The 21,173-nt window shown below is 36.6% G+C and overlaps 1 protein-coding gene across 5 annotated transcripts in view; it reads left to right on the top strand.

Moving 5' to 3' along the window:
- Positions 1-21,173, top strand: part of FSTL5 (follistatin like 5) — an 845,021-nt gene that overhangs the window by 25,070 nt on the left and 798,778 nt on the right. For all 5 annotated transcript variants that reach the window (XM_051831719.3, XM_051831717.3, XM_051831718.3 and 2 more), the window contains exon 2: positions 13,020-13,161. In XM_051831719.3, coding sequence (XP_051687679.3) covers positions 13,036-13,161 — 126 coding nt within the window. In that variant the 5' untranslated portion in view covers positions 13,020-13,035. The remainder of the gene's footprint in view (positions 1-13,019; positions 13,162-21,173) is intronic.

The following is a 21,173-nucleotide window of genomic DNA, read 5'->3' as shown; positions in this document are numbered from 1 at the left end:
ACTAGAGGAAGTTTTTAAACCTGGAAAGAAAAGCATTAATTTATGTAGCTTCTGAGTCGGCACACGCTAATGCTTTCACAATGTGGAATAGCTTCAATTCCCACCCGTTTAGCAGCTGATATGATTATGTACATGAATCCTCTAGGAAATTGAGGAAACAGTAATAACAACCCAGTTAACAAGAGAAGCAAAAGGCTGCCTGGCTGACTGTATGTGTATGTTAACACTGATTAGAAACATCAGTGGTGGTAAACACAGCCATTCCATGAGACTGAGCTGTGAACATTTATGGGAAAATGAGATCAGCACTCATGATTCTGACCCATTAAAACGACTCCTCTGAGAACTGTGTAGGGTAATACCTTTGTTGTAGTATATGAATGGGACAATGGGATTACAGTCTCCAGGAGCCAAATAGTAAAGGGTTAAAATAATTTCTTCCAATGTCTTGCATTGTTTAGAAATACAGTTTAGAAACCAAAGAGCTACTAAGTTTGCTTTTTTCCAGGTACCATGTATAAACAAATCAAAACACATTTGAAAGATTCTCCCTTGTCATTTAACAAAAAGCTTTGTGTAATTGCTAGCCTGAAGCCCATCATCCAGTTACTGATTAAAATGCACCTTCTAAAATGTAAAACTTAGGAACAACGAAATCACATATTTTTAAATCGATTTCTTTGAACTACTAAGTATACCTCTAGGTCCCTCTGACTAAAATGATTCTCTCCCAGTGCACTTCCACCAAGCTTGTATGACCTGAGATACCACCGGTTTAAATTTTTCCAGGATTGCTGTGCTTCCTGGACTTTTTACACTACAGAAGTCTGGAGAGAGAAGTGAGAGGAAATACATTGGATAAAGGAAAGAGAAAAGGTAATAAGAAGTATGGATTAAAAAACAAAATTTTGAACTTTAAAAAAAATGGATATTATCCATTCTACATCCTGTTGTTAACAGAAAAACAACAGCACAATTTCAGTGATTCATCCTATACTGTATGACGTTGGAGCCAGATCGCAAATCTCTCAGTTCTCAGGATTAGGTGCCCTTCAAACAGAAGCCCTGAGTCTAGATCTTGTAGAGGGAGACAAGGCCCTCAGTGAATCTCAAAGAACAGCTGGTGGTAGCATGTAACCTAGTGAGAGTGAACTCTGAATGAAGTAGTAGTTGAGAACTCCACACACTTTGAAAGAGAAATGGGCATGCAGATACAGGAAGCTCAGAAGGTCCAGCCAGACTCAATCAGAAAAGACTTTTCAAAGCATATTGTAGTCAAATTATAAATTTGACTAAAATTTGACTACAGTAAACCTTGGAGAAGAATGCACAAATCTCTATCCTTTATTATTTAATGTGACTTAATTGCAGAAGCAGAAGTAATGAAGCACCATTTGGTGGCACCAATGATCACAAATTTATAAAGTTTCATTTATAGGAAACTCTACATAATAGAGATTTATTCACTTACTCACTAAATCCTTACCATATGAGGGGCACCAATCAAAACACTGACCCAGTCGGATATAGGGGTACATTTTAAAGTGTCTGGATATTACCAGGATTCTTATTAAAGTAAAATGGGAGAAGAGAAAATTGGGGGTGAGAAGAGGGAAAGGAAATGCAGTCAGTTGAACAAGAAACTATTAGGAAACTGCACTGTGTCGGTCTCTTATTCTAAGTGTGCTATCCAGAACCTAACAGCAGATTTGGGGGTGACCTTGTAAGTTACTATCTTGAGATTCTGGAGAACTCCCCGACCTATTTCAGTCTACTGTTCAGTTGTGTAGTGCAGATCAAGCTTTCATTTTCCCTTTCAATGTTATTTGGACAAATACTGCTAAAGGCTTGAATGGCTAGGAGAATGCCTAGACGAACCCCAGCTGTGTGAAGTCCTGAGCAACTACTAGAATTGCATTATTTCCCCTTTTTCTGTGACCCTTTGGAATGATTGTGTTCTGTTTTTAATAATTAACAAAGGTCATGTACTTAAAGTAGTCGTAATCACTGAATAGCATGCCAGAGTTTACAGGTTGATAATTTTCAAAGCCGAACCACTTCCTCGTCTAGTAGATAATAAGGTGAAGTTAGCTCTGCCTGGAGAACAGATGGCAACAGCTCGAAGAGAAATTTAAATACCTCCAATTTTCTCGAGTGCACCTTCTCCTTTTGTGCCTCTGAAGACGATTTCAAATCTCATCTGTAGCAAAGATGCCCTACTCCCAGACTCCAAGGAACAATCTGCAGGGTAGGCATTTTTAATGCTACTAACAATTTCATCTCAAGTTGGAAAGACTGGATTTTTTTTTTAAACTCCAAAGTGTGCAATATTTTACCCCTGATGGACCATTATGGTGCCTACAATTTGTTTTTTTCTGATTCCTAATCCTGTAAAGGAGGGTACTTATATAGAAAACAATTCTGGCTTCTCTTACTTAGGTAGAGAATGAACACTGATCTTCAGGCACTGGAATTCCTTTATCTGCTTCTTAGATTATATTCTGAAAAGCAATAGAATCACTCACAGATATTCTGCTAGAGCGTTGAATACAAGTTTCAGTTTATGTGCTTTGAGGCCACTGTATTTTTTTACACTAGTTTGTATAGTTGTTCATGCAGGGTTTGCTTCAGTTGGTTGAAATCACCTATGCTCTCTGTTTAAATTGCAGATTCTTGAATTTAAGGCCCCTGAAATCAGAATCTCTTCAGTTGCATATGGAAACTTTTAGCAAGCAGTCTTGAATCTTAATTCTCTTGTCCAGCAATACATGTAGCATCTGTAGGAATTGTGTAAGATTTGCTGATCCAAGAGTATAGATAAAGGGAAGGCCAAGTCTGCAAAAGTCAATGAGGTGGAAACTGACACAGAACTGAGTTGACTCAGACACCACCACTGTGCCTTTTCATTCTGATGCTGTTTCTGTCCTTCTGGCCCAGAGAACCTTCTTTCAGCAAGTAGCCCCTGCTGTGGTTGGCTCTCTCCAGTTCCGTGAAATACTGTTATATCATGGAACCTTGGATTACTATAATCTTTGTAAATAGAATTGAATCATTTAGCCATGTCCTCTAGAGAACCAAAGCATATCTTTTGGAATGTGACTACAACTTAAAATAGTCCATCAGAAGACCAGTTTGAGAGACAATCAATGAACTTGTTCCTAAGAGGCCAATGGGTCCTGATATTTTAAAATTTACTGACTTTTTTATTGAACAATTTTAATGTTATAACCACAATCTATATTTGTTTCAATGTGTCAGTGTAAACCATTATTATGGTTAATTCATTTATTTGACATAATATATTCCTAGAGTTTTGTTAGGACACCATACATTGCAGGAGATTCCATGGTATCTCTAAGGAGAAACAATGAGATTCTAATGTTATCCAATTTAATGGATGCATATTTAGTAATGTGTTCCTGCATGTTGACATACATTGTAGTCTTCTAATGGCATATTATGGTTAATACAGCCAAAAATGGCATGAAATACCATTGAACAACCAAATTTGTGATAAGCATAATGTGTAAATTGTGTTCTAATTAAAATGTTATGTTTACTTAGGCTACATGGCTTTGGACTAGAAAATGTGTCTCTTTAAAATAATGTGTTTAAAAGTATTTATTTCTATTCATTTAACATTATTCATATATCTAATTAGCAATATGATTCAAAGATTTATTTTTATTTATTTGAAATGCAGAGTTACAGAGAGAGGTAGAGGTAGAGGTAGAGAGAGAGAGAGATCTTCCATCTGCTGGTTCACTCCCCAGATAGCTGCGATGGTTGGAGGTGGGCCAATCCAAAACAGGAGCCAGGAGCTTCTTTAATATTTTTATTAAAATAAATAATATTTTTATTAAGATAAAATAATATTTTTAATATTTCATACCATATCGATATAAAATGAAAATGTTAAAGATGTATAGCCAATGTCTGTTCAGATGTGAACTAAAAATTAATTAGAAAGTCCTGATTTTGAGTCATGAATAACCAGATTCTGAATCTTTGTTAGTGTAGTCATCTTAGGCAAGTCACTGCACATTTATCAGCATTTTCTTTTGCCATATAACTAACTATGACTATTCATACAAGCTAGTTAATAGAGAGCAGACATAAGGTAATCACTCATCATTTGTTTGCCATTGTTAGGGTCATTCTTTAGGGCCTGACTTATCTGGAAGATCTATTTTAATAGTTCTCTTTGAGCTAATACTGCTTATATAAACCCAGAACTCAAAGAATTTTTTTTTTAAAAAATCACATTTGTTTAGAACCTTTTCCTATTTCATGTAGTCTATTGAATATATATATATTATATATATATATATATGAGGATTGCAAGCTTCTATTACATAGGTTGTACATGTTTAGTTCAGATACTTTCCTGAAAAGTTGAATAGAAAATTCTTATAATGTTTGAGCTTGTTTGAGCTTTTCTTTTTTTTAACTTTATTTAATAAATATAAATTTCCGAAGAACAGCTTTTGGATTACAGTGGCTTTTTCCCCCCATAACCTCCCTCCTACCCGCAACCCTTCCATCTCCCATTCCCACTCCCTCTCCCATCCCATTCACATCAAGATTCATTTTCAATTATCTTTATATACAGAAGATCAATTTAGCATATAGTAAGTGAAGATTTCAACAGTTTGCACCCACATAGAAACACAAAGTGTAAAGTATTGTTTGAGTACTAGTTATACCGTTAATTCACATAGTACAACACATTAAGGACAGAGATCTTAAAAGATGATAATTTCAAACTCATGATCCTATTTATTATGAACAGTGGATTTATACTTATAATGAAACATTAAATATAGTTAATAATCATTTTATGGATTTAGGAAGAGTATTCCTTCCTAAAACAATGAACTCATGAGGACAGTGAAAACCAAAAACAAAGGTAAAGTTTTTCAACCATTAGATTTTTTTCTAGACTCTGTCAAATGCTCATGGATATCAGAATACTATCATTTTACATGACCTTCAGTTTGTTGCTTTAAGTAGTAGGGTAATTCCAGAAAATGAAAAATACTAGATACCTGTATAAATTTCTGATCTAGAGTCTTGAGAATTCTGTTGTATTCATGCCTTCCTAAAATGTATTTATGGTACTGGCTTACTTAAAAAGGGGCACCTTTTAAATCTTATGATGAGTAAATCTGAAAGGAATTAATGGTTTTCTTTGCTTAAGCAAAAGAAAAAAAAGTGTGGTCACTTCAGACCACACGTATTTCTGAGTGTCATCTCTAAAGTCACAAATTTAGGGAAATTTTGTTTTTTTTATTTATTAAAATTTTTATTTGCATTAGATAATTATATAAAATTGATTATATACTTTCATTAAATTATATAAGAAGTTATTTATTCTTGTTTTCCTTTTTACTTTGTTTGGAACATAAGAGCTGTGAGAAACCTTTTCTCAATACTATTGTAAATATATTTTTGTTACAATTTTGAAAAGTTTTATAATTATTTTGCAATGTTTGAGTCTTCTCTGGGGCAAACTGTAAAGAATATTCTCAATATTGTTGATTAGTAGGTGTCTGTTGATTACTGTTCTTTCACTAAGAATCTATGTGAGATCAAATATAGTATCAAATTTTTCTACTCATTTTTATAAAGAACCTGAGAAATTGCAGAGATTTATTTAGAAATATCAAAAACTCCAGAAGAGTGATCTAAGTGATGTTGACTTAAAATACAAATGACATTTAGTGTTACCATTGTGGTATCCAAAGGATTAGGGGTTTGGATTACACCATAGGAGTTTTGGAAGGCCATAAGCTTTCAGATCATGGCAGATGATCTGAAAAACACCCAAGATATTAGGAGTATTCATTTCTAGATACATCCCTCTACACGCAGGTAGAAATACTCTAAATGTGTTACTGGAAGTAATTAGTTGTGAAACATCAGAGTTCAGTTCATTATACTGACACTTCTCACCCATCTATGAGAAATATCTTTGAATTATATATATTCTGGAGGGATTTTCAAATAGATAATTCTGGTTTTGTATGTCTCATGAGATTGAACTTACATTGATACTCCCCATTGTGCTTCATTTGTTACACTATTAAATATCCAATGAATTAATGATCTAATTGTTACAATGCATTTTCTCAACCCAAACATTTCTGTTAGTACATAAGTAGAATAATTATATATCAACTCTTGTCTTGATAATTATAAAATACCCTATTTAGGTTGGGAATTTTTTTTCTATATCCCATATTTTCTTTCTTTCTCTTTTTTTTATTTGACAGATAGAGTTAGATAGTGAGAAAGAGAGAGACAGAGAGAAAGGTCTCCTTCCATTGGTTCACCCCCCAAATGGCTGATATGACTGGTGCCATGCCGATCCGAAGCCAGGAGCCAGGTGCTCCTCCTGGTCTCCCATGCAGGTGCAGGGCCCAAGCACTTGGGCCATCCTCCACTGCCTTCACGGGCCACAGCAGAGAGCTGGACTGGAAGAGGAGCAGCAAGAAATAGAACCCGGTGCCCATATGGGATGCCGGCGCCACAGGTGGAGGATTAACCCAGTGAGCCATGGCGCCGGCCCATATTCCATATTTTCACTCAAGGCCTAGTTCTATCCTTAGGTGTTATTTACTGCATATTTGGCTTTATATATTTTGTATTCTGATTTGTACTTCCCAAGCTCCTGAATTCACTTTTATCATAAAAAATGAATAAGAATGCTATACAGTTTTCCATGTAATTTCAAAAAAGATGTTTTAAGATATATGGAGTTATTAAGTGGTTTGCAAAATGACATTTCTGTAAGACTCATTATTTTTTGATAATACCTATATTTATTTTTTGGGTCAACCCAACAGAGTTAGATTTTGGTCCATCTTAGAAAGTGCAATAGATACAAAATCTGATAAAACTGGATGATAAAGCACCCTTTTATCCGTGGTTATTTTTTACATTGCAAAGTCTAGTGTGAAATAAAATGAACATTTTCTTACGATGCATGCTGAAAAGTGGCTCAACTTTTGTTGTGTTGGTTGTTCATGACTTTGTCTTGACCCTTAACCACCATTGACAGTACGATGAGATGGAATGTTCTAACTGATTTGGAGTTTTCTTTAAATAATTCAACTATTATTTTCTGTGTTGATTCATACTACTAGGAATGTGATCAGGTTTTCAGTTTAGTAGAAGTTTATCAAAGAATGGTTTACTTTCATTTCCCATGAAAACTTGGGGATTTTGCTTCTGAGAAATTTAATTAAGAATTATCGTGGAGGAACCAGGTAACATGATCCTATCTTTTCACCCACACCACTTTGGGTTTTGGAATTCCTCTGGAAAATACCTTGGATCCCAGTGTCTTCTATTCACTGTAGACTCCTGTCTCAAACTCTTTCTAGTTTTCTGAGAATGAACTGGAAAACCTCTGAGACTCAGCTGACCCCAATGAAAGGGAAAGTTTTCCCCATGGCATTTCAGGTTTAAATACAGAGAAAATTAAGTTGTTCCCTGTGCAGCATTTCATTGTTAAACTGTGACAGATATATTTTTTATATATAATAAATGTAGTCCCAGATTTAAAGAACACAGGCTGTTAGAGACCTTGGTATGGAATAGGTTGAATTTAAAAATCTGTCTGACATTGACAGAGTTGCAATGATTTTTTTTTTAATAGCAAATAAAATCCATAACATAGTACCTTTGGGATTTTAGACAAAGTCAGTGCTATGAGCTGCATTCTTCCTTAATTTACATTTGAAGTACTCATCAAAGTAGAAGGCAATGAATTCAGAAGACAGAACCTATAATAATTTTCTCTTGAACTAGTGCAATATTGTGAAGGTCACATAATAAATTATTATTTTTTAAACTTCTAAAATGTGATTTTTTCACATGATGTCATGTAAACTTAGGTGCAGCTAAGATGCAAAGTAAGCTATTTGCCTCTCCGGCTGAACACATATGAAATGTACAATAAGGCCTGTTCACTGTGTTTAGGAGAAAAAGGAAAACGAAGAGCCGTGCGATTATTTACTTTTAGTTTGCATGATAACTTCCAGTTCTTACTTAGTTGGAAAGACATAATGTGTTTTTTTTTTTTTTTTTTTTTTTTTTGCAAGCCTTAGCTTTTACTGTATTTTCACATAGATGTTGTTCTTCAATGTTTTGGAAGATTTTACTGAGAATGAAAATGAAAGTGCTGGAATGCAGCCTTTTGTTCTTAAAGCAATACTTTAACACTCTTAGTTTGTTTTCTCAAGTGATTAATAGTGATTTTCTGGAGAACGAGTAAACAAATCCAAATCCTTCAAATTTTAATCTATTAAAAAATGTAAGCACTCTAAATCCTACCACCATAAACTGCATGACATGTTATGTTATATGGTGAAATGGAAAATAATTTGAGCCAGAGATAAATATTGCTTTTTTTTTTTATTTTTGACAGGCAGAGTGGACAGTGAGAGAGAGAGACAGAGAGAAAGGTCTTCCTTTTTGTCATTGGTTCACCCTCCAATGGCCGCCGCGGTCAGTGCGCTGCGGCCGGCACACCGCACTGATCCAAATGCAGGAGCCAGGTGCTTCTCCTGGTCTCCCATGGGGTGCAGGGCCCAAGCACTTGGTCCATCCTCCACTGCACTCCCGGGCCACAGCAGAGAGCTGGCCTGGAAGAGGGGCAACCGGGACAGAATCCGGTGCCCTGACCGGGACTAGAACCCGGTGTGCCGGCGCAGCTAGGCGGAGGATTAGCCTAGTGAGCTGCGGTGCCGGCCAAATATTGCTTTTTAAAGGACCACTTTAAAGTCTGACATTGTTAAATCTAAACTGAGGCAGGTTCTTGTAAGATCCATATGAATTTGTTTTCTGGAAGAACCAGGTCATTTTCTGATACAATCCTGTAAAAGTGGAGGTTACAGACAGAGGTCCCAGGATCATTACCGCCCCACCTGTTCTAGTTTTAGTCACATGATTTTCTGTGTTCTTGGTGAGCTGTCAACAGACTGCTAATTAATTATGAAAAGCTAACAGGTCATCAAAGGTTGGTATAGTAAGAAAGTGTTGTCATGAATTACTATCACATGAGATCGATCGCTACTGATTTAAAAACAATTTCCAGGGGCCAGTGCTGTGGCATAGCAGGGTCGCCGGTTCGAGTCCAGCAGGCAGAGTTTGACAGGCAGAGTGGACAGTGAGAGAGAGAGAGAGAAGTCTTCCTTTTGCCGTTGGTTCACCCTCCAATGGCCGACCGGGACTAGAACCCGGTGTACCAGTGCCACAAGGTGGAGGATTAGCCTATTGAGCCAAGGTGCCGGCCTGTACCACTTCTGATCCAGCTCTCTGCTATGACTTGGGAAAGCAGTAGAAGATGGCCCAAGTCCTTGGGTCCCTGCACCCACGTGGGAAACTTGGAAGAAGCTCCTGGCTCCTGGCTTCGGATCAGTGTAGCTCAGGCTGTTGCAGTTAATTGGAGAGTGAATCAGCTCATGAAAGACCCCTCCCCACTTCTCTCTGCCTCTCCTTCCCTCTGTGTAACTCTGACTTTCAAATAAATAAAAAAAAAATTCTAGAATACCTTCTTTGGATGCATGAATAAAGCGATAATCACACATCTTGGCAGTATATAACTGAAGAGAAACAAGACAATTATTTTCTGTAAATCCATTAAGAAGAGCCCTTTTTTTGTTTAGGTTGGGTTTGATGACTCTATAATTGAATTCCATTATTTGCAGTGATGTTTCAATGCAGAAAATATTAGAAGGTAGCTGTTCACAAAAGATAAACCAGAAACAATTTCTTGTCTTTTATCTTTTATTTCTTAATTCTTAAACATCAGAACTCAAGTGCCTATGTGTAATACAAATCAGATCTTTTGTAAGGATAAAAAAGTATCTAACTATTAATATTAAATCTGGTTTTATTTATGATACCAAGTTAATCACTCCAGTTGTATGATAACTTTTGCTGATCTAAAGTGTGTATATATATGTATTTATTTTTATACCTTTATATCATTAAGAAATTTTAGAGTAAAATAATAGAACTATTTCTGAAATAATCATAAATAATAACACCAGAGATTAGATTAAAAACTTTCAAATATGTATGTTTCTATCAATATGTAGTTTACTCACTAAAGATTTTTGAGAATCTGGCTACCTATTCAAAATTAACTAATTGCTAATGTGGTTTATATCTTATTGTGTATGAAATATTGGTAGCCATGTGGAATGTCTATGTCTTTCTCCTATAGAACAAGAAAAGATTAGGGAAGAGGAGAGAAAGAAAGGGAAAGAGAGGCAGAGAAAGGAAAACCTTTACATGAGCACTTTTAGAAAATTTATGATGAGACAGACTGGCTTTATTTTCAATTTTTCTTTATTTTCATTTTACTTGAAAGATATTTTTAGATGCGAGACAGAGTAAGGAGAGAGGCGGATAGGGAAAAACCTTGTGTCTGCTGTTCTACTTTCTTAATTTTCATTACTACAGCCAGGGCTGTGGCAGGCTGAAGCCAGGAGCCTGGAACTCAGTTTGTATCTTTCATGTGGCTGGCATGGACTCATCAGCTGCTGTCTCACAGGGTGACCATTAGCAGAAAGCTGGATCAGAAGCAGGGGAGCTGGGACTTGAACCAGGCGTTTCGATATGGCATGCAGGTGTCTGAAATGGCAGTTTAAACGAGGAGACAAACACCTGCCCCAGGAAAGAGATTGCTTTTCTGTTCTTACCTTCCATCTCATTATGGACAACAGAAACAGGGGAGTGCTTCCAGTCCTGGGAAAAAGATCTCTCATTGAGATGGTTCCCTTTGCACTCTATTCTTGGGCTCTTGCACTTGATATATTTCATCCTATCATTTTTTTGTTTAAAGTTTTATTTATTTCCTTTTGAATGTCAGAGTTACAGAGAGACAGGGAGAGCCACAGAGAGATCCTCCATCCCTTAGTGCACTCCCCAATGCCAGCGATACCCAGTACTGGTCCAGGCCGAAGTCAGGAGCCAGGAGCCTCATCAGAGTTCCCCACATCGGTTCAGGGGCCTTTGTATCTGGCTCATCTTCTGTTACTTTCCCCAGGCCATTAGCAGGGAGCAGGATCAGAAGTAGAGCCAATGGAGCTGGACCCAGTGCTCATAGGGGATGCTGGTCTCACAGGCAGTGGCTTTACCTGCTAAACCATAGCGCTGGCCAACATCCTATCATCTTATAAACAAATATGAAACTCTGAGAGAAGGATTAGGCTATGCATCAAATGACAGAAAAGGGATGGACTCGTAATGAAAAAAATTTTTCAGGTTTTCAGATGCCACAAAGTAGTAGTAGAAATAGGAATTGCACTCAATATTGCCAGAGTTCAAGGAAACATCTTTCTTTTACCTTCAACAACAAGATCACGTTCATTTATTGAACATCTTGTAGGTACCAAGTTATTGGCTAGGCCCAAAATATGTAATCCTGAAAGAAAAACACAGCTGAAAACCAAAAATTAACAACTGTGATGGAGTTATAGTGGCATATGCATGACAGAAAGCAGACGAGGGTAAGAAAATTAACGGAGTGATATATAAAACTCTTAGAAAATACAGAAAGTAGAGAATACAGAAAGTATAGGAGAGAAGATATCTTACAACATGGGTGACTTCAATATGTTGGAAGATGAAAAATAATGCAGAGGAGGAGCTTAATATATAGTAAAGATGAGGATTAGTCAATTGGTTAAAGTCATCAAGAAGTTAAAGGAGGGTGAAAACTCTGTTACCATAGGGCAGGAGGTGAGTTAGTGAACGTAGAAAAAGGATATGATGGAACTCAAGGCATATATTTTTATGTTTTGAAAAAGAGTTTAGTGTTTATATGATAATCAGCTTGTACCATTTTACAGCTTATCTGGAATATCCAAAAACAGAGTGATAGAAAGTCATAGATTTTTATTTTAAAGCCCTTGGGAAGCATTTTTCTAGCAAATTCCTTTAAAATACCATTGAAGATGTTTTAATAACCCAATATACCCCATCTGTCTAACTTTCATTGTACTCCGTTGTGTATGTCATGAAAGACTATCTTACTAACTTCTCATCAGTTTTTCTACTGAGCTACATTTGCTATAATTTCGTTAAGGTTTATTCATCAATCATACTTAAAAAGGAGCATGATTTATAAATATGTTGATAATTTTCTAGTCTGTACAGATACTTAGAAAACTAGTCATGGTTTAATGTTTCTTTTTTTTTATAAGTACTCTTTTTTATTATTTATTTTATTTATTGGAAAAGCAGAGTTACAGAGAGAGGGAGAGAGAGAGAGATAGAGAGATCTTCCATCCACTGATTCACTCCACAAATGGTTGCAATGGCCAGGGTTGGGCCAGGTTGGAGCCAGTAGCTAGCAGGTTCATCCAGGCCTCCCACATGGATGCAGGGTCCCAAGGACTTGGGCCATCTTCTGCTGCTTTCCCAGGCACATTAGCAGGGAGCTGGATCCGAAGTGGAGCAGCCAGGACTCAAGCTGTCACCCGTATGAAATGCGGGCATTGCAGGAGGTAGCTTAAACTGTTATCTTATTATGCCACAATGCTGACCCTTCCTTTTTTAAAAATTTTATCAAACTGTTGAAATCCTTACTTAATGTATACTAAGCTGATCTTCTGTATATTAAGATAATCGAAAATGAATCTTGATGTGAATGGAAGGGGAGAGGGAGCCTTTGGAAATTTATATTCATTAAATAAAAGTTTAAAAAAAATTTATTTCAATTTGTTTTTATTAGTTTTTTCCTCAGTACTGTTTATTGACGCCTATATTTCTTTTTTTGTATTTTGTGAATCTGTGTAAATGAAATAGAGAACACTGTATATGTTATGATCCAAAGTATCTATTTTTTTAGAGTTGCTTGCCTATTATGGATTCAGCTGACTACTACCAGCAAGTTTTTATCAGATCTGTGGAAATTTCTATGTGATATTGAGTGTTTCTTGATATTCTTCTCTGTTATGGAATACATTTTCTTTGATTACTTGCGATTTTAATTTTGGCAGGTGAAAAGTGATAAAGATGTTCAAGTGCTGGTCAGCTGTTCTGGTTCTTGGACTCGTTTTGCTGAAGTCAGAAGGAAGGCCAACCAAGGAAGCAGTATACGGCCTTAAGTCCTATCAGCCTCTCATAAGATTGCGACATAAGGTACAGTGAACATTCTCAATCTGCTCTTCATGCCAACCTACTATCAACCAAGCTGTTAGCTGTTTGGTTGATTGTTCACTTAGGAGCATGTATTTCAGAAAATGCTTTCTGTGGTTTCCCTATTATAAAGAGAAATACAAGTTTTAAAACATGCATGAACTATAAATTTGGAAAAATATCATTTGGGCAGTTGAATACTTCTTGTCAAAGAATAGAGATGCCACATTTAAAAAATCTGTTATTGAAGTTTGCATGAAGTAACACTAAGGGATTTATAAAAATAAGTAAATATGTTGAGATGTGATCAACTTGATAATTTCTATTATATTTTATTAATTTTATATTTTGAGGCTTTTAAGCTAAAAGCAAAGTCTTATCTTTGGAATTTTCCATAAAAATGAACATAAAGATACCTATACCACTTTTAAATAGATTTTCAAAAGTTTGTTTTTCAAAGAAATTATTGGGCATTTTGAATATATTAAGAAAAGAAGTGTCTGGGACTATCTAATTTAGGCAAATACTTCATTTCCTCAAGTTAACATATTCAGTCGGTAGTTAAGCATGTAGTAAGTCACACAGAACAAATCTAATATGTTAAACTAGTTCTTTTATTTTAAGTAAGAGGCCATGATGCTGAAGATAACAGAATAATTCCATTTTTATTAAGTCAGTTACTGGTTTATAATACATGTTTGTTTTCACGGAAAGTAAAAGAAAACACAAAAAATAAATACTACTTATGGACCAAAATTTTAAAAGTTTGTAAAATTTATTTGCTATTTTCCTTTAAAATGATTTGAAACTTAAATAGTACAGATTTTTATCTTTTTTTTTTTCAAAACATGCCATTGGTATTTACATTGCATATGTCTTTCTGAAGTACTTTCATAAGTATCATAATATTTTGTCACAATAGATAACCTTTATTTGAGATTTTTATATGCTTGTCGCTGAGCTAAGCTCTTATATGGATTATTTTATTTAATCCTCTAAAAATGTTATAAAGATATACCTATTTTTATATACTAGAAATTAATCTTAGAAATGTTGAGGTTTTCTGAATATACATATATGTTAAATGCATTAATTTTGTGAATGTATGTTAAATACATTAATTTTGTAAAAAAAACAGGGGTGGATTGATAGCCAGAAAAAAATAAGTGAAATATGAAAACACTATTTCAGTGTCAAAAGTCATGAAAAAAGTTGTCATGTGAGTTCATAAATCTTTGATTTCTAATCTGTGTAGATGTAATTGGAGAATTGGCCTTGTCCTATTATCTTTCAATTATGCTGTCCAATACTTTATGGATTAATAATCAGTTTTGTCCATATAGAAGTAGTAATTCCTTCATTAATGGACTGAGAACCCATTAGGAAGGAGAGAGTCTGGCTCAGCTGTGAATATTTGTTCTGTGTTGTCCTGGACTGTGTGTCTTGATGTGAGAAAATGCTCTCATGCATCCATCTCTGCTGCCAGGAACACAGGAAATCCTGTTTGTGAATGCATAGCATGAAAATGACAGGTAGAAAGCAAGACTGTGCTTCCCCGGTCATGTCCCTGATGAATACAACAGGAAAAGTTACTATTCTTCATTATATGTATTTATAAACAAACTTTTTGAATTAAATTTGATGTTAAACTACTTTTACATTTCTGTGTGGTTTAATACACTTTATTTATTTTTTTTTGACCATTGCAACTTTTTATTTTATTTTTTTGGAGGGAGAAAACTGATGTCTAGGTTTAATACACTTTAAAGGAAAACTGTATACAGTGAAACTTGTTTGAGAAGTACTAGTGCTCACCAAAAAGTATCTAAGTCACTTCTAAAACGTCTTCATCTCTGTGTGTCTTTACCTCTAAATCCTTAGAAATAATATAGGATTATTGGTATTTAAAAGGACAGAGCTAGAGAATGTCCTGGCAATGGCTGACTTTCAGATAGCTCTGCGTGGAGCTGGGATTCAGCTGTGAAAGTAGTTTGTTGAGCATGTATGAGCATGTGTGTGTCTGTATGTGAATGCATGCAAGGAAGTAGATATTGACCAGACTGAAGCGGACTCCTGAGTTGTGCATGTCCCAGCAAAATCCCAGCAGGTACTTTCCACTGATTACGAGCCCGTCTGCCTGAACTTTGAGAGCTACCGTCCTTTCTCTGGGACTTTGAGGTTTGTATATCAGTTACCACAAATCAGAGAAAACATATGATATTTGTATTTTCGGAACTGACATATTTTGCTAAGCATAATGATTCCAGTTGCATACATTTTGTTGCAAAGACAGAATTTCATTCCTTTTTACAGCTGAGTAGTATTCTATAGTGTAAATATATCACATCCTTTTTTATCCAGTCATCAGTTTAATTGAAACCTTGCTTACATAGTGTTAGGTGCCTTCATATACATTAATTCTAATTTAATTATATACTAATTCTGAGATACAAAGGAATATTTTCCTATTTATTCAAATAACATTAAAGCACAGGCCGGCACCTGGCTCAATAGGCTAATCCTCCGCCTGCAGCACTGGCATCCCGGGTTCTAGTCCTGGTCGGGGTGCCGGATTCTGTCCCGGTTGCCCCTCTTCCAGGCCAGCTCTCTGCTGTGGCCCGGGAGTGCAGTGGAGGATGGCCCAAGTGCTTGGGCCCTGCACCCCATGGGAGACCAGGAGAAGCACCTGGCTCCTGCCATCGGATCAGCGCGGTGCGCCGGCTGCGGCGGCCATTGGAGGGTGAACCAACAGCAAAGGAAGACTTTTCTCTCTGTCTCTCTCTCTCACTGTCCACTCTGCCTGTCAATAAATAAATAAATAAAAAACATTGAAGTACAGATAGATAAAGTAACATATCCAGGGCAAAAGGAAAACAGACAGAAATCAATCAGAAAAGTAGGAATCATACAAAAGCAAATGTAGGCCAGAGATAGACAGGAAGGGAGCAGAAGAAAAAATATGATGACAATAAAGCAGCATGGTACTGTCATCAAGCAGTAGATAACACTCCTCATTTCTGAGATAAGTGGTAATTCTGTTGAAAGGAGGTGGGGCTGGCACTGTGGCACAGTGGGTTAACACGCTGGCCTGAAGCGCTGGCATCCCACGTGGGCGCCGGTTTGAGACCCAGCTGCTCCACTTCCCATCCAGCTCTCTGCTATGGACTGGGAAAGCAGCAGAAGAAGGCTGAAGTCCATGGGCCCCTGCACCCACGTGGGAGACCCGAAAGAAGCTCCTGGCTCCTGGCTTCAGATCGGCACAGCTCCGACTGTTATAGCCAATTGGGGATTGAACCATCAGTTGGAAGACCTCTCTCTCTCTCTGCCTCTCCTCTCTCTGTGTAACTCTGCCTTTCAAATAAATAAATAAATCTTCTGAAAAAAAAAGAAAGGAGGCAATTTTTCTAACTTTCTCAGCCCACTCCATTTTCCAAATGCTGATAGGTCAGAAAGAATGTGAGTAAGCTTTGAAAAACAAAGCAGTCTGAGGTTTTATCCTCTTTGCTAGCTAATGAGTTAGCCACCCACTTACGTTTCATGACTAGTAAGATAGAAGAAACAAGACAGCGGGGTCAGAGACAAATAACAGCTTATTATTTACAATAAAGTCAGTAGACAGTGCATCAGCATTTGAGCTAATACTCTGAAAGCTGCCCCTTTTGCATGCAAACAAAATATACAATACAAACAAAAATAGCTTGTGCAGTGAACATCCCAGAATATGGTCTCCAAGAAAAACTGAGATGAAGGATGCAAGATCTGTTGCACAGAACATATCCATATCTATTCTTTGCAACAATATCTTTACTGTACTGGACATTGAGTATACCCGCCATTTACTTTCTTTGGAAATGCAATTTATATAAACAGTTTCCTTTTACTCCAGAGTGTGTCTTTTCTCTATGTTCCAGGCTAGCGTCTATATAAATGTGCAAATGTCCTTGCACAGATAGATCAGAGTGGTTGTTCATATCTCTGCTCACAGTATGTACAAAAACATGGGAGACTCATGGAGAATTATCTCCCAATACACATTGAGAAAATTACCTGCAAAATAGACTAGGGCAGAATTGCCACTATGGAAATCTGAGGCCCAAACTAAAGGCAGTGTTGGCAAAGAAAGAAGACCACATATGTGGGTATAGTTTCAACCTACATTTGGCTGGGTTAATTTCGTTCTTTCAAGAACTATAAGACTATGAATAGTTTTATTGACTTTTGGATTTTTCGTTTGCATGTTTATTCCTTGGAACCACGGTATATTTGCTCATCTGGAGAAAATTGGCGTTCAGTGGACTGAATCACTTTGCTTAACTAAAACAAGTAAATAAAGGAATGCATCTGACTTCTGACATTCTCAAGATAAGGGATTACTACAGAAATACAGAAAATTGCCTTTTGATCCCTTTGTGGGTGAATTCTCAAAGCAGTGCTATTATTACAGATCTGTAGGTGGTATGCAAAAAGGATACTTCTTTACATTCTATGACTCTGCAATAAAATATTTTCCTTAAACCTTTGAAAGTAGCTAGAACTGGAAAACAGAATTGTTTTTCTTTAGAGACATGAAGTTTGAAAATACTAGAAATGTAATGAATTGCTGTTCTATTTACATCTATTCAACACAAATGTCACAAAATGGTCAGCTAAAGTCAAATTTATACAGGGCAGTAGAGCCAAGCTTGTCAGGATTCTGTACCCCTCCACATGCGTACCAGCTTTGGGCACATGGAATGTTTGCTGTCCTTAGAACATGATTTCCTAGCAGACGGAGTGGCCTGCTTTCCCCTTACCATACCCCATACATACGTATTTTAGTTACCTTGATGGTTGAAGCAAGCAAACATGGTTTTCTTCCTTCTGCAAACACTCATTGTTCTGTTACTAAAAAGGAGAACCAGAATATTAGCATATAGTGGCAGTTAGGTGGTTGTCTTTACTGCTCTCTGTATTGATTGATATACTACAGGGCCTTTTGTCTTTTCTCAGAATCCTTGTGGAAAGGATAGTGATAATTCATATTGACTGACCAAATAAATGAAAGTTTCCCAAATTTTTGTTAATAAGCCCCATTTTTCTACAGCCTATTCAAAACTGAAATGGGGTGTACTTGTTTATAGTATGGCCCAATGTGTATATTCTAAATATGGATATGCAGACAAAGCAGGTTATGTGTTATCAGGTGAATAAAGTAGTTACATTAATCTGATCTTTAAAATTTATATATTGGACAGTTCACAATGACCTATTATGTGTTTTCTTAGCAAATAGAAGAGAGGCTCTCTAGGCTGCAAGTAGTAACAGAAAGAGAGAAATCTTAATTCCACTTATTTGATAAGTACATATTATATACCCACGTTGAAATGTCACACTTCTCTATAGATATATATAATTATTGTTATTCAAATTTTTAATGTTTTTAAATAATTTGGTAAATTAAATGTTTAAAAAATTAGTATATTGGGCCGGCGCCGCGGCTCACTAGGCTAATCCTCCACCTTACGGCGCCAGCACACCGGGTTCTAGTCCCGGTCGGGGCGCCGGATTCTGTCCCGGTTGCCCCTCTTCCAGGCCAGCTCTCTGCTGTGGCCCGGGAGTGCAGTGGAGGATGGCCCATGTGCTTGGGCCCTGCACCCCATGGGAGACCAGGAGAAGCACCTGGCTCCTGCCATCGGATCAGCGCAGTGCGCCGGCTGTAGTGACCATTGGAGGGTGAACCAACGGCAAAGGAAGACCTTTCTCTCTGTCTCTCTCTCACTGTCCACTCTGCCTGTCAAAAAAAAAAAAAAATAGTGTATTGGCAAGCTGGAATTCGCAGTCTCTATTTCAATGTATAAATTAATTATAAATAGTTGTGTGCACCATTAATTATTAAAAATTATATCATAAATTCAATTAGAAATGCTCCATATTACAAATGAAAGGAAATAGCCTGATTTATGAGCTTATAGCAAACCCTATGGCCTATAAACCTCAATGGACAAGTGGTATTCCTTCAAACTAATATTACTCATTGTTATGCTTCTTGCATTAATTAGTTGAGTATGGACTAAGAGTAGGCATTTTTAGAGCTAGAGCGTAGTAGAAAACAATCAATGTACTTAAAATACGTATATATGTGTATACATACATATATTAAACAAAAGTACTTCAAAATAATTATGGTTAATGAAATTTAAAGATAAGGTTACTTGTTGAAAAATATTGGTACTGATTTTGTCATAATATGTACTTTCCAAGAATTTTTTTGAATACTCTCAAATGGGAAAACAGGGCCTGAGGGCAAACTTTGATGCGGGTAACATAACCAGGTGCTGTTGAGCTGAAGTTAGATACCAGGGTTCCAGCCTTGCACAACACTTGCTTTTCTTTGACACTCTGCTCTAAAATTAACATCTTTCTATAAAGCCAATTTTTCCAACAAAAAATAGAGTCACTCATTATTTCAACAAGTATTTGTTTTGTATATTTCACATAAAATATTGAACAAATCAAATTGACCCCTTCTTAAATATACAGATTGATTTCATCATAAATTTTAAAAAACAAACTTCTCAGATGAAATGATTGAAAACACAATTCAAAACCAGAGTTAAAAATGTAATAAGTGGACTGTACTTCAGGGAAAGCCATTGATTGCAAAAGTTGATTTATAAGAGATAGTCTGGGACTGGCACCATGGTGTAGTGGGAAAAGCCATTGCCTATAGCACCTGCAACTCATATGGGCACCAGTTAGACTCCCAGCTGCTCCACTTCTGATCCAACTCTCTGCTAATGGCCTGGGAAAATAGCAAAAGATGTCCCAATGCTTGGGCCCCTGCACCCACATGGGAGACTGGCTCCTGGCTTCGTCCTTGGATCAACCCTGGCTGTCATACAGATTCTCTCTGTCTCTGTCTCTGTCTATCTCTCTATATCTTTTATTTTCTTTCTGCCATGCTGCCTTTCAAATAAATAATTAAATAAATACACTTTTTTAGTGGGAAGGACTGTTGAGGAATTTTGGAAGGTACATGTCTTTCCTTAGAAGTTTCAGTAGGATAGATGTGGGTATAGTCGGCCCAGCTCTGGCCATTGTGGCCATTTTGGGAGTGAACCAGCAGATAGAAGATCCTCTCTCTCTCTCTCTCTCTCTCTCCCTCCCTCCCTCCCCCCTCCCTCCTCTCATCCTCTCCCCCCCCTTCTCTGTAACTCTGCCTTTCAAATAAATAAATCTTAAAATAATAAGAGATAGTCTACAGGAAAATAAATTTGGATGACTAAGTGTATTTGTTGAGCCAAGGACAAGAAATGCATGCATGGCTAGTTTAAGACGTATTTGCCACGAGGCTTTTCAACTTTGTTGGGTAAACACAGGGCCCCCTTACAAGATGGAAATGTTAGTCATTATGCAAACACTTGGTAGAAATACCTCATAAATGTCTATTTTCAATAGGAATTCAGAAGTTTGTTCACAAATGTTACCAGAAATTCTGGCCGTGTGGTTTGATTTTTATTCAGATAGGGACCTCTTTGCTCTTTATCATCTTTTAAAATAGATGTTAATTTTTAGAGCCATTTAGGTTCACAGCAAAACTGAACAGAGAGTACAAAGAAATCCCACATATTCCCTGTTCCTCATCACATACCCAGACTCCCATTATTAACCTCCTACACCAGAATCATGCATTTGTTATGATCAGTGAACATACATCAAAACATTATCACCCAGTAGAATTCACTCTTGGTATTGTAAGTTGTATAAGTTTTTGTTAAAAATCCACTGCATGTATCCAACATGCACTATCACACAAGCTGTGCTCTGTTCATTCATCTCCCATAACTTGTAGAAATCGCTGATCTTTTTTAAATATCTCCATAGTTTTGTCCTATTCAAATGTTGTATAGCTAGAATCTTAGACTATTCACATTTTTACTTTGGCTTCTTTTACTTAGTTGCATTATTATTTAAAAAAGGTTCTTTTGTGCATTTCGTAGCTCAGTAACTCATTTAATTTTAGCCCTGAACAATTT

Source organism: Oryctolagus cuniculus, chromosome 8, assembly GCF_051225735.1.
Source record: "Oryctolagus cuniculus isolate XC-2025 breed Fujian yellow rabbit chromosome 8, ASM5122573v1, whole genome shotgun sequence".
NCBI classification, from domain to species: Eukaryota; Metazoa; Chordata; class Mammalia; order Lagomorpha; family Leporidae; genus Oryctolagus; species Oryctolagus cuniculus.
The sequence above is the reverse complement of the archived record's forward strand: the minus strand, read 5'-3'. Positions and strand labels throughout refer to the sequence as shown.